Source organism: Gadus chalcogrammus, chromosome 13 (assembly GCF_026213295.1).
Source record: "Gadus chalcogrammus isolate NIFS_2021 chromosome 13, NIFS_Gcha_1.0, whole genome shotgun sequence".
Taxonomy (NCBI): domain Eukaryota; kingdom Metazoa; phylum Chordata; class Actinopteri; order Gadiformes; family Gadidae; genus Gadus; species Gadus chalcogrammus.
In genome coordinates this window covers 14,953,160-14,967,442 of record NC_079424.1, presented here as the reverse complement: position 1 = coordinate 14,967,442, position 14,283 = coordinate 14,953,160, and the positions used below count along the sequence as shown (strand labels likewise).

General features: G+C 43.9%; 1 protein-coding gene across 1 annotated transcript; it reads right to left on the bottom strand.

The window, feature by feature from the left end:
• Positions 1-7: 7 nt before the first annotated feature.
• Positions 8-11,884, bottom strand: LOC130401914 (dual specificity calcium/calmodulin-dependent 3',5'-cyclic nucleotide phosphodiesterase 1B-like). The gene is made up of 14 exons (XM_056605944.1): positions 11,612-11,884; positions 9,243-9,356; positions 8,750-8,932; positions 8,179-8,245; positions 7,828-7,944; positions 7,298-7,438; positions 6,815-6,915; positions 5,575-5,700; positions 4,571-4,672; positions 4,243-4,363; positions 3,334-3,415; positions 3,074-3,185; positions 2,122-2,258; positions 8-1,662 (listed from the first exon to the last, which is right to left on the bottom strand). Exons 1-14 carry the CDS (start codon positions 11,662-11,664, stop codon positions 1,565-1,567), a joined length of 1,554 nt encoding a protein of 517 aa, XP_056461919.1. The 5' UTR covers positions 11,665-11,884; the 3' UTR covers positions 8-1,564.
• Positions 11,885-14,283: the final 2,399 nt, after the last annotated feature.

Genomic DNA, 14,283 nt, shown 5'->3' with positions numbered 1-14,283 from the left:
GTGTGTGTGTGTGTGTGTGTGTGTGTGTGTGTGTGTGTGTGTGTGTGTGTGTGTGTGTGTGTGTGTGTGTGTGTGTGTGTGTGTGTGTGTGTGTGCATGTGGACATATACCAGAGCCACGTTGACTGGCCAGGCTGTTACAACTAATCCTTGTAAATAAGAATATCCATTGATTTCTTATATCCTAATGACAATAAGTCATCGACGGCTTTCCTTGTAATAACTTACATTTATAAACGGGAGTACAAGATTGAAGGTTAAACATTCAAAATCGTGTGCTATACCAACCAACTGTGTACAAGTTGCTCTATAGCACCTCTTGCTGGTGGGAATCATCGTTTCCCACCAGCTTAACAGATTTTTAAATACACATTTTTCAGAATAAATGGGACATACAGACACGTTGTATCACAAAATGTTGCGTATATCTCTTTGTGCAGAGCAATTACCGCTAACTGGGCAAGTAAGTGTTCCTTATTTTGCCCAAGAGCACTCTAAATGACCAGTTCTCAACAGAATAATTGTGTCTCTGCATAGCAGACATCCTGTGGAAGGTTACAATAATAAAACATCTAAAATTGCTATCTTATTCGGTTTATGAATAACTAGATCAAATGTTAATACACTGCAAAGTCATACTAGTAAGAATTTATTAAACGTGAAACCAGGATGGTATGAAAAGGTTGGAATGTGCCATTGGTGTAGACTTGTAGAAGATGACATTTTAATCAGCTAAATGCAAGAAAAGTTGATTGAATTACCTCAATTTGAGTACATTAGACAGACACGTTAAAAAATAATAAAAAAAGAATTTGTTAACCAAATATAACGTATACATTAGTCATAGTAGTAGTCGTAATTTAGTTGTAGTAATTCATTCCCAAAGGACTTTGGTTTGTTGCTTTGGATAAGAAAGTGCATCAACTTCCATGTTAGGAGCTCTTAAAGAAATACACCAAAACCTTCCCAGTGTAAACAAAAACATATATTTTAAGTTTGTGATGTTTTTGACAGGTCACAGGAGAGAATGTCACACATTCTACGGAAAATACTATTTACATAATTCCTAATTCATATTCTACATTAATAAGGCCTGCCTCATTGAAATAATCTATACATGAATACAAATAATGACACTAATAATATCTAACCTTTTATGAATCCGAAACTAAGTGACCTGCAGGTTACACTACAGTGGATTTTGTATATGAAATTACGTAAGTTCTTTGGACATGGCCAACATGTTTGCAGTTGAATAACTGCATAACTGTGTAATATAATCAGAATTATAGGTGGGGCTTTGTGGGTGTTTCTATCTTTGGAAGGTGATAGGGGGTTCTCCTCCCAGCTGAAAGGTTCTGGTTTTAATACCCAATGTCCACACTCTACCAGTAGGATATGGACCCTACAGGTAGGGTAGGGTCCATACCCTTACATACACTTCTGACTCTAAACAGTAGTTAAATAGTTCCAATGTAACACAAGTTCAACGACTGGGTTGTGTCTGTTTTCCTATGGATTATCGTTGTGCGGTGACAGGATAACAACAACAACACCAAGCCTGTCTACTGGTCCGTGTCATGAGTGGGCGCTCGCAGGCTCTCTGCTGATTGCCTCCCATCTCCGGTTTTCTCCTCTCTCGTCATGCTGGAGTCGGGGAATCCTGGAGGATTTAGAAGATTGTGAAAGGGATTGGAAAATGTTCAGTGTGACTAAGAAGGAAAAACATATCTTTGCCAGTGTATCTCCACGGAATATCACTTAAGAATGTACTTTTACACTCTTGGTAGAGCACAGGAGAGATGTCTGCAGAATTTTAAAAACAAACAAATTTCGATTTCCTAACCGCAGACGACCGTCATCTCTCAAAGTGGAGACTTTAAGTGTTTATACAACCCATTTGTTGAGATAAATGAAAATTAAAGAACCTGGGAGTGTATTGCATCACATTTTTTACATCATAACATAACTTGAAAAAGTTAGGATACGCATACAAATAATAAACGTAAAAAAATAAACATATTAGTGCAATAAAAGCCTTCCCTAAGCGATGTTCAATCCTAGTCCTACCACCACACCGCGTTTTTTTTTATTAAGAATGGTTGAATCCATACTGTCTCACCGTTGGAGCCGCTCTCCTTCCACTTGAGCTTGTTCTCCTCTGTGAGCCGGGACCAGGTGGTGCGGAAGCTGACCAGCTCAGAGGTGACGTGGGCCCGGCTCCACTCCAGGCCTCTGGAGCTCTCCTTCCAGATGTTACTGGAGAGAAGGGACGCCACCGTCAGCCTTATGCTCGTGTGTTTAGTGTCTGGGACGAGATAATCTAGGATGGACTTTATTAATCACAGATGGGAAATTGCGGTTGTGGAAATCTGCGAGGTCCTGAACGAAAATGTCACTGTGATCATTTGTGGATTTGTTTGTTATCGAATTTCCTTGCAACTCTCCCTCTCACCTCATACGCATGAGGTGAGTGTTGGACCAAGCTCTCTCTTCCTCTCTCTATCCTCAACTCTCTCCCCTGTTAGACCAAGCTCTCTCTTCCTCTCTCTCTCCTCAACTCTCTCCCCTGTTAGACCAAGCTCTCTCTTCCTCTCTCTCTCCTCAACTCTCTCCCCTGTTAGACCAAGCTCTCTCTTCCTCTCTCTCTCCTCAACTCCCTCCCCTGTTAGACCAAGCTCTCTCTTCCTCTCTCTATCCTCAACTCTCTCCCCTGTTAGACCAAGCTCTCTCTCCCTCTCTCTCTCCTCAACTCTCTCCCATGTCAGACCAGTCTTAACACCATCACATCCCTGACTCCTCTTCACCTCGCTCTGTGATCTTCTCCCGGATTGAGGCTTGCAACACATGACGTGAGGGTAACCTCCTGAATAATGCAGGGGCTCTGTTTGATGTTGGCCCCCAACTAGTGTTGCTCCAGCATGACTCACCTCTCCTTCATTAACATTTACATAGCTAGTATCTCTCTATCTCTCCCTCCCTCCCCATGTGGTCTGTTTTATGGATAACGTTCCGGTCTCTGGTGTGTGAATGTAAATGTAAAGTCAAGACATGGTAAATCCTCTGCGTTCGACCTGTGTCTGCTGCGTGGGTCCGGAGGGTTCTCATCCACCAAGGGAATGACGATTCTCTCAGCCATGTCTGACAGCAGGCAGAATGTGGGATCCACGATGAAGTCTATGAACCCTGCCGAAGGAACATTCTCACCACGTAAGCACGATAATATATGGATTCTCTGGAAATAAAATGACACCATGCATGCACAAAACAGCTGATGAAATACTAAGTATTTTAATAAAAAACGGGTGTGTTATAGTGGAAGGTGGTGGCCTACCGATCTGGGAGTCGGCTACGAGGGTGGTGTTTCGGTCACACAGTGGAGAGAAGGGCAGGCCCAGCTCTGCCTCTCTATCGCCCTCACAAAGAGAGAGAGAGCCAGAAAAAGACACCTTAGACTGCAGTCAACACTTGCCAAAGAACACATCATCGCCGTGCCGTTCTGCATCTCCCATGGAACACCATGTATGTACTTTTCGTTCTTCAGAGATCAGACATGGTTTTAGACAGAAAGCACCCCGCCCCCAAACTCTCACATTCGCACGCACACACAATCACACACTCCACAGTTCAGACCATGTTTCCAAGATAGTAGAAATTGTAAAAGTATAAGTGAGAAGATGGATTTGGACTCCCGGTAACCTCCAAAAAGAGGTTTGTCTTAGAGCTGAACGGGAGACGGAACGCAGCACAGAAAATACTGAAGAGAAGAGAAAGAGAGACGAGATCAGAGAGGAGCAGAGGAGAAGAAAACCGTAATGAGACGTAGGGAACAGAGAAGAGAGGAGAAGAGAATGGAAAGTAAACAAAGAGAAAATGAAGGCAAAATAAGAAAGGCAATATCACCTTTTTTCACTTATATATATATATATATATATATATATATAAGTGAAGAAAAGGAGAGAAGAGAAGAGAACAGAAAAGTTGAGAAGATAAGTGAAGAGAGAGGAAGAGATGAGAAGATAACAGAAGAAAAAAAAACAATACAGATGAGAAGATAAGTGAAGAGAAGAGAGAGGAAGAGACGAGATGATAACAGAAGGCAGCACAAAGAACAAAACAGAGCAGGTGAGAAGATAAGCGCAGAGAAGAGAAGACAATAGAATAGATGAAAATAGAACAGAAGAGAAACGAACCGAAGGAGAAGAGAATAGAGGAGAGGGCTGTGGTCTCTCACTGTCCCTACCTGCCTGAAGAACTCCTCCATGAGAGCTTTCGTCCAGCGAGAGTGCAGAGCCCAGGGCTTGGAGGGGTGACTGATGTCAGCCGTGTGCAGCAACAGGGACAGCGCTTTGGGCTTGTTGATTCTGTTGGCAGAAAAGAGCATGATGACACAAATACCGTTTTTTTGTCCATGTCGTGATGAAAATAGGTTTCAAACACCTGCAGCATCAATTTCATCTGCAGTATTAAAATGGTAGATTGGATTTTGAAAACTAGGGCTCATAAATTCATTCACAGCCCACCCACAATGCAAGTAATTGAAGGCAACGTTTATTATAATGCAGCCCTACCGTTCCTGTTGTTGTAGACAAGATTTCATGTCTTTCACTTGAAGGAGGTGAGAGGTCATATCTGTTGACAAGACCATCTCTATCACCAGTGACCGGAGCTCCCTGTCAACACGGACACACGCAAACGCACACATATACATACACGTACACACATATACACCCATGCACACGCACACACACACACACACACACACACACACACACACACACACACACACACACACACACACACACACACACACACACACACATACACACACACACACACACACACGCACACACACATACCTCCTGTAAACCTCCTGCGCATTTGCAATGATGGCGAGAAGCAAGACTCAATAAGGTTACAACCTTTCTTTATGGGTTCCTCTTGTTCCCATGGTAACAGAGATTTTGATCAAACCCACTTTGAAGCTAGTGGTTAACAATTATCTTGCATGGATTCTGAAAAAACCGAGGCATTCATGACATATCAAATAACAGGTGTTGCAAGACATAATATCACTGATGCTGAATAATTTGTATTGGTGGAAATGACCTCTGGTTGGTATTCCTGTAATATCTTGTTGCCTAACAAGGTAGAGAAGAGCTGCAATAAATGGAGATTTCTTCTGCTACACATTCAGTCTGTTATCTAAAACCTATCTTATGAGGTGGCTAAGGAGCTCAACCTGCTCACCATGTAGGCAAGAACCAGGTTCTGCAATGCAAAGCTACATAATCTGTCCTCTTTCTTTCAGGCCACTTTCACCTATCACTAACTGTTCTGTCCATATAAAGGCACACCATAGAAAAAAACCCAGACATATTTATATCCCAACCCAAGGGAGAAAACAAGAGATCTGAGAGTAATGTACATCGAGGTCTCTGGAAGCACAGCCCTGGAAGGATCCTGCCTTCAATGAGTTGTTTAAAAGCATCAAGTGCAGTGTTTACTCCAGCTAATGCGTCATGAACACAATGTGCTGTGCGGAGCACTGAGGGACTAATTATGGTGATCTCACATCCACTCCTCCCGCGTCAGGTTCACGAAGATGTTCATGCGGTCGTCCTGCAGGAGCCTGAACGCTGCGCTGAGGTGGTGGCTCTCCTGCACCGAGCGGTCGTTGTAGATCAGGGCGTACTCTGACCTGACACAGAGAGGGGGGGGGGGAAGAGAGAGAGAGAGAGAGAGAGAGAGAGAGAGAGAGAGAGAGAGAGAGAGAGAGAGAGAGAGAGAGAGAGAGAGAGAGAGAGAGAGAGAGAGAGAGAGAGAGAGAGAGACAGAGACAGAGACAGAGAGAGAGAGAGAGAGAGAGAGACAGAGAGAGAGAGAGAGAGAGAGAGACAGAGACAGAGACAGAGAGAGAGAGAGAGAGAAAGAGAAAGAGAGAGAGAGAGACGGTATATGTAGAGGAGCAGAGAGAGAGAAAGAGGTGGAGAGAAAGAGAGAGAGGGAGAGAGAAAGGAAGGAAGAGAGAGAGAGAGGAAGGAAGAGAGTGAGAATTAGCAAAAATGAGACGGACAGAAAGAGATAGATGGTGAGGTTAAAAAAAAAAGAGACAATTTGAGCAACACAGTTTCAATCTATTTTTTATGAAACTGTGTTTGTGTGTGTGCGTTTGGGCGTCTGCGCATGTGAGTGGACATATGCTGTGGCTGGTACACTCGTATTATTTCTTTGGTTGCAAAAGATACGTTGTTGTAAAGTAATAATTTAAAAAGTGTTTTGATTTTTTTTTCGGAACAGGACATTACAACGTAGTTGGACTAGCACCAATATGTATCTTATCTACATCCAACCCAGCATTTAAGTGTTTTTTTTATGACTTTACCGAGCAGGCATTTTGACCCTTCAAAATAATGAGGATAATGATGATTAAGATGATGATGATGGCTTCCTTGAGACAGTTTTATCCCTCTTGAGTGGAAAAAGAGCGTGCAAAAATACACCACTTTCTCCTCCGCTATAATGATTTCAGATAATACAGTTTGTTTTTAGAAGCCTTCTTTTCCAGTGTATTGCCTTTGTATATTTCTCTCCTCTGGTCCAAAATCAGCTGCCATGACATTGACAAACCGTCCCTAAGTCCTCCCTGGGTACGGGTCCCTCAGCTTTCTCAAGGACGTCACCTCAGGAAGAGGTGTGCAGAGCTGCGGTCGTTACCTATAATGTTCCCGTCCCTATACTAACAATAATAATAACAATAATAATGATAATAGTAGGTCGATGTGCTGGTTACAGGGAGGAGGAGAGGGGCTCACTTGGTGTGGATGTGGAAGTTGTTGGTGGTGCCCGTGTGTTCGTAGTCGTGAATGGCAGCGGCGAACAGGCAGGCCATCACCTCCAGCTCAGACAGCCAGTGCTAATCAGGTGACAGGTATCAAAACAAACCCACACAGAGTGTACGTGACTCCAATAGTCCAACGCGTATGCATGCACGCTGTCGTCAACCGACAGCGAATATATTAAAATATCACAATATTATTTTTTTCAAATAAAAATGCAGAAATAGAGCAAGTAAATAGACATAGAATGGTGCAAACACAGGCATATTAATAAGCTTAGCTATGGTATTAACATGAGTGTTTGTAATCAGTACAACGATGCAGTTGTTTTTACTGGGATATCATGTTTACTGAGATCTAACAGCGCACCAATTTGAGACGCCGCCTCAGTAACAGTTGGACGCCATTAATCAATGTTCCACTTCCTGCGCATCCTAAGCAGCGAGGGTGTTATCATACCACGAGGCCGGTGCGCAGGAGCAGGCAGTGCAGCGTCTGGGTGACGTCGGCGGCGTGAACGTGACTGTGGTAAGGGTTGTTGTTCTCACAGTAGCCCCTCTCAAGCGAGGTCAGGAACTCCGTCAGGCAGGAAATGGGGATCTGCAGACCATATTGGGCACTTCATTAGTGACCTTTCAGCGGCCCACAGAGGATCAGAAGACAAGAGCGGGTTACGCATTCATTATGCGAGTTACGCATAATGAGTAGGGAGTGGAGGTACATGAAAACACATACAAATGTATAAAGCTTTGTCATTTATTTGTAGGGAATATGTCAGAATCATGTTTCCATATATGTTCCATAAAATAAACGCAATTGTTCATGTTCAAGTGTTCAATTTGAATGAATGAATGAATTAAATTAATGAAATCATTCTTAAATAAAAAGAATCTCAGCTTTCAATGCTGAGCTCGATTAAGTCACCCAGCCAAGTGTAGCCTCATGTGTGAGGCGAGTCTGTGTCTGAAACACACAGACTGATACCGTACCTTGAAGCGGCTGTTGAGCTCATATCGGACCACCAACTCGAACAGCAGGGTCTGTAGAGAGTGGTCACAGCTGGCCGAGTTCAGCGCAAACACGTCAAAGTTCCAGCGGTCGACATCCTGACAAGCAAGAGTGAAGGCTTGTTGTGTTATTTTGTGGATCAGCGCTGAGTTGTGTGTTTCTGTGTGCGTCTCCCAGCGGTCCGGCGTGATGCCCCGTCACTGGGAACGTGATGCATGTATGTAGAGGTGTGTAGCTTCCCTCCCGGGATGAAGTACCAGCTTGGTTTTTCTTCATTTGGTTGAGTAAGCCCAGACCCCTAAGAAGGCTCCTGCACGCGGGCCGTCACTTACCCTCAGACAGGTGACCACGGCTGGGTGCTGGTCCGGCATGGCGGCCGTGTAGGCCCGCTTGAACATCCTGGGAGTAAAGCGGTGTTTACGTTAGGTTCAGTGGGAGTTCACATGTGGACACTGTGCAGCCACCTCAACTCACACGCTGTTTATATAAATCCTCTGCAAACCGTGGAGAGGATTGCCCCCCCCCCCCCCCCCCCCCCCCCTCCCATCTCCTCCTTCACTTGCCCAGTCGACAGGATGTTTTACATAGGAGAGTAACCCCCTATTTCACATGAGTTTTTTCAGCTGGATGTTTTTAGTGTGATAGAAGCGACACGTTACTATACAAGGTGCTTGCAATACAGACTTATAGAAAGTGATTTTTTTTGTCCCACACAGGGACCCCTCACCCCCTTGATCACCAAATAACAGCTAGGCCTTATTGGATATTGTTATCACAAACTAATAAAGAGAAACAAAGCATGCACAACGTCTATGCCATAGTTAGTCAAGCCTACTACAGGTTAACCCCACATTATCTTTAACAACAGAATGACAGATGATGTCGTGTGTAGGGTTCCCGAACCTTTCCACAAATATCCCGGCCTGCACTGCGTGGACAATGCTGCGGAACTTGGGCTTCTCGTCCGAGCGGCGGCCAGGAAGTCTGGTTCTCTGAGTGAAGGTGGAGGCCAGCCAATCGGTGACCTCCGAGGGCACGCCGTCCGAGTGCAGCTGCTGGAGGTCGTCCTCCGAGTCTAATGATTGTCTATGATGGAATAAAGGTTAGAATCAGCCCTGGAAACCACCCTGTGTATTAAGCAGCGACTAAGTGACGATATGAAGACCAAGAGCAGCGTCCTGTTGCTAAGAAAACCCCTATGTTCTGATGATAATCAGCAACCACGGATAAGGTGTTAAACCACAGAGAGGAAGCAGACAGAGTTGTTGAAAGTGAACTACATAGTAGCCACATTAGTTTCAGACGCATTCTTTGCCAGGTCATATTCTCCAAACCATACCCTGAATAAAAGAGGAATACAAAAGATGCACTACTGTGCGCATCGTATATACTCTACCTAGTTCCATCGAGGTAGGCAGCTTCTAGCAGTGATGCCGTGAGGGCTAAATTCTTCTTTATCTCATCGTAGTCTACATCTTTCTCCTCCAGTTGCTTCAGCATGCCCCGTAGCCTTCATGGAAACAAAGCAAAACGAAACCAACAAATTACATTTTCCATGTGACCACTTGCACAATCATATGGGTATTATCTTGCTATTACTGCTGAATTTTGGTCAAAGGATCCAGTCATTTATTGCGAAGGCAAATAAAAAAGCTTACCAGGTTATAAGAGTCATTTAGAAATGCACCCCAAAAAATAGGTAATTTTAGGTAGTTTAAGGTGCAGGTTACTACAGGTTCTCACAACAGGAAAATAATGTGGACAAAACTGTGCATGTGCGACTGCAACACCAGCCTGCTAAACATAGTCAGAAGAAAAATCAATGCATGTCAATGTTCGCAAAACTGTATGGAGTTGTGGATCTGTTTAAGAGGGAAAAATGTCAACAGGTAACAGGCCTGTTCAGGCCAATTAGAACTGGGGTCATTTGGAAGGGTTTTAAATGCCAAGCCACTGGCAAAACAGGGGCAACATTAGTGACACATTTTCCATGAGAGGAAACCTTGGATAGCTATCGTTACGGGCTGATGTCACACATGGTTTGTGAGTCTGGAGAAAAAAAATACTTGATTTGGGATTTGTAAAGCACTGGCCACAGACTTCTGATGTTATCTGAAATATTTCCTCAGTCTTGATTTGCAGTTTTCATCAAACGCGGGCCTATGGTCCAGTTTTGTTGCTTTGAGTTATCGACTGTAACAACAAAGACGTTTCTCAAGACAGATCGTCATATACTGGAGACTCATTCAATGTTTTCTCATCTAATATAACATACAAATATTATATAGATGATACATTTCATGTCTTTGGATAAACACAGTAAAAATGTTCTTTTTGGTTTATTCATTTGGCTGCACACCATAGTGCAGTGGCCATAATGGTTGTGTTCAAACAATGCCATGCCATCAAGCCAACTCCTGGGGCGGGTGGCTCACAGCTTGTCAAGTGTTTATCACACTGGCAAGGCCTTTCAGAAGCCGCCTGGCCACTAAAATAGCATGCTTTGATAGGCCAGCAGCAGCTCGTTTTCAAACTAAAGTAATCTTGCTGATAATGCAGCCTATATGCCATGCAACTATTAACAGTTCAGAGTGGCTTTATAAAACTAACACATTGTCAGTGGTGCACAGCTGTACACATGATAGTAGGGGTTGGTAGAGTCCAATCTCACGTGGTATTCTCCATGCAAGGGAACACATGAAAAGTGGTTTGAGAGGAGATTGTTCCTTGTTCAAATATCAGTTATATAATAATAATATCAACACTGAGCATGATCAGTCATGACAAAGAAAATAATGGCTTTTAGACTCATTGCAAATGAAAACATGGAACCCAAGACAGAATCGTTCACAATGCTGTCAGAGAGAGCAGACCACTGTTAAAATCATTCCTGCTTGTATCACACAGAACAGAGCTAGGCAGTCATAATACTGCAACGGAGTCATCCACAAGATGCCCATTGCGCAGGCTATGTGTGCCAGTGAGTGCGTGAGACATGCAGCTCACATCAGTAACTAAAGAGGCAACTAGAAAACCACAAGCAAAGGCTGAAACCGTGCAAGGCTTTGCTCTTACACTTTTTCTTCAGGAAATAACAACCAACAAATTTGTGTGGTTATTTTTTTTTTATCGGATATAACCCATGCTTTGACGTTTAGGCAAGGCAAGGCAAGGCAACTTTATTTATATAGCACTTTTCATACACAAGGCAGACTCAAAGTGCTTCACATATAAACATTGTCACAATAAAATAAAATAATAGATAAGTAAAAGAAAAACTTATGCAAAGAAATGGGTAAAATAGAAAAAGGCATTTTAGTATTAAAATAGAAAATAAAGGCAAAGTTAAAAAAGCTTTTTAGATTTAAGATTTTAGCAGAAAGCTATAGCAAACATAAAAGTCTTTAGTCTTGTTTTAAAGGTGCTCAGAGTTGGGGCAAGTCTTAAATCCTCTGGGAGTTTATTCCAGCTATTTGTTGCATAGTAAATCCTGCTTTCCCATGTTTTGTGTTTACTCAGTCAAACGTGTTTTTGTCACACATTATTGTGTTGTGGTAAATGCACAGAGATGCAACACACAATGACACTTCTGATGATAGAGTATGCGAGGTGAATGATATCACTTCAAATCATCATCTTAGTTAACACTTAGTTAATACTTACTAGCAGTAGTAGTTCTACTGCTAGTCAGGTTACTAGGCTTGTCAGATCCTAATGTATTGCATAATACTCTGAAGTTACAAACAGATAATCCTCCAATCTTACCTAGATATAGGAATCTGCAGACGTTTTTTACGGATTCGTACCAACTCAGCCATTTATAGTCAAATTATTCCCCTTTAGATCCACTCAAAAAAATTACAAAAATGCAGGCTCGGGGAAAATGAAGGTAAAAGTTCTCTTAACCACCAACACAAACTTGTCTGCCCTGAGACAGACTTCTGTTTCAACTGCTCTCCCACCCACTACTGGGGGACCTACTCCACTCCACTGTGATTGGCTGGTGCAACCCTAAAGTGTGTCATAGTGAGCCTGTGTGTGTGTGTGTGTGTGTGTGTGTGTGTATGTGTATGAGTGAGAGAGTGCATCTCGGACTATGTGTGTGTGTATGTGTCATTGTTACACTGAGTGCTTATGCGTTCACGTAAACTAGCATGTCGGGGGTGTGTGTGAGCTGACCCCCGTCGATGAAGTGTTGAGTGTCGATGTTTTTAAGAAGTTTGTGTATACTGTCTAAAAGACCCCAATGAGAATTTTCCACCGCCACTGAAAAACTCAAGGGGACCACAGAGAGAGTCTTTGACTCGCAATACACCAGAGACACACAAACCCAAATACACAAACAAGCCTTATCCTCAAAAGCCACAGGCAACAGCTCTGTGGGTTAACAACCGTTGCTTAGTGGTCACCACTGTGGACATAAATGTTAAAGGAGACTAGCCCCTTTCACTGCAACACCCTGCCTGCTGTCTTTGGAACTGCTCTGTGTTCCGGCGCAGAGTGGCGACTCCTCAGGGTAGGGAAATGGTGATGAAAGTCTTTTTTCATATTTTTGATTACATTATTATTTTTGATTATTGGTTTAAAGGAAGTTTAAAGTTTGCAACTTCACAAAGGAAACATATACGAACATTAAAAACACTTCAACATCCAATTACTCATAGAGTTGACAACATACAAAAACTAAGCCTGGAGAAAATCCCCATTGAGAGCACACGGCAGGTCACGCAGATACAGTGTAGCAGTCCTGTTAATAACACCCAGTCTCGAGGGAGAGGATGCACATTCGGTAACAACAATAAAGTAACAGAAAAAGACAAACTTTTGTTTGTTTCTGCCACGTTTACACTTTCTTTACAGGTCCTGCTAACTATGTGCAGAAGTCTTTTAATAGCGAAAGCTGTGAGAGCCGAGCTGCAGCGTTGTCTTGGGAAAGCCCCCATTGCCTGCTCCCTGTCTCCCCTGCCTGCCTCGCTCCCGCCCTGGCCGCCGGGTCACGCTGGCTCTCTGGCTCCCAGGCCCTTTGACATGCCACTAGCTGCACTACAGCGAGACTCCTTCAGCAGCCGTAGGACCGTGGAGGGCCTGCATGGGGTCAGGGCCGCTGCCCGGTGTTATGAACAAGTATCGTTTGAACATTGATTACTGCAAGCGAAGCGCAAGGGTGGGATTAAAATCCAAGACTGGCTTGAGGATGGTTTGGGATCTTTTGGGTGTAAAATCCAAGTCGGAACTTAGCTATATTTTGGACCTACTGTTTATTTACCTGTGTCTCAGACCATAAAGCAAACAGAAAAATACATACTTCTGATAGGAGCTATAAATAAAGGGGTATTTGATTTCAGGGGTCAGTGGAATGTATTCATATGCATGTTTTGGTAACTAAGCGGTCTTCATTCACCCTGCCTGTCCTCCATCTCCCTCTAATGATGACAAACATGTCCCGGGGCAGTCAGTGGGACACGCCAGCAGCCCGGGATTTATCTCAGCAGGGGGAGAAAGGACTGGTGACATCATAAATAATATTCAAAAGTTTGTGTTTCCAAGGATGGGAACCAGATATCTCCGTAGTAGTCTCCGAATTAGTTGCAGAGAATGACGAAACAACCGCTTCTTTCTACTCTAAGTGTGGAACCAACAAGAGGCTGAACATGTTTTATTTCAAATGACCTAACCAAAGCCATTCCAAGAAAAACAGAAGAAAAGTCTTGATATGTAAAAAAAAAAAAAGAACAAAAAGATATAACGTCACGTGATGCACCCACAGTAGGTTGATGAAGATGGACGAATAAAACACGACAGATTAAACTTAACACACAAGCATTGCACAGTACAGGTAAGGGGATCTACGGGTCCTACCGCGCGGACGTGGACTCCCACTGCTCCAGGTCGATCCCCAGGTGGACCCTCCTGTGGCGGCGGGCCGCCGGCGCCGTGACGCCTCCGTCCGCGGACACACGTGCGCTGCTGCTCATGTCTCTGTGCACGCGTGCAGGCAGGGGCTACGTGTTGACGCGAGTGTGCCTTACTGCTGCAATCGTATGAGTGCACCAACCGGAGTGTCTGGATACGTATCCAAGGATTTATGTCGATTCTCTTATCGTTCTGTGCGTAGTGCTCGTGTGTGTGTGTGTGACGTGCTGTCCACAGAGCCCCCCCCCCCCCCCCCCGAGTACTTATAGTGTTGAACCGGTCTAGGAGGACACCTACGTCAACGACAATCTCGGTGGTGTGGATGTGGCTTATATATCAGGACCTGTGTTTCCACCATTAGCTGTCCCCTGGGTCCAGCCACAGGAGCCTGATCCAAGGTGGACTAGTCCCATAATAGTCCCTCTGCATGCATGGCCTCCACACACACAGACAGACGTGCAGAGACGCACATACACACACACACACACACACACACACACACACGCACGCCATGTGTGCCTGTG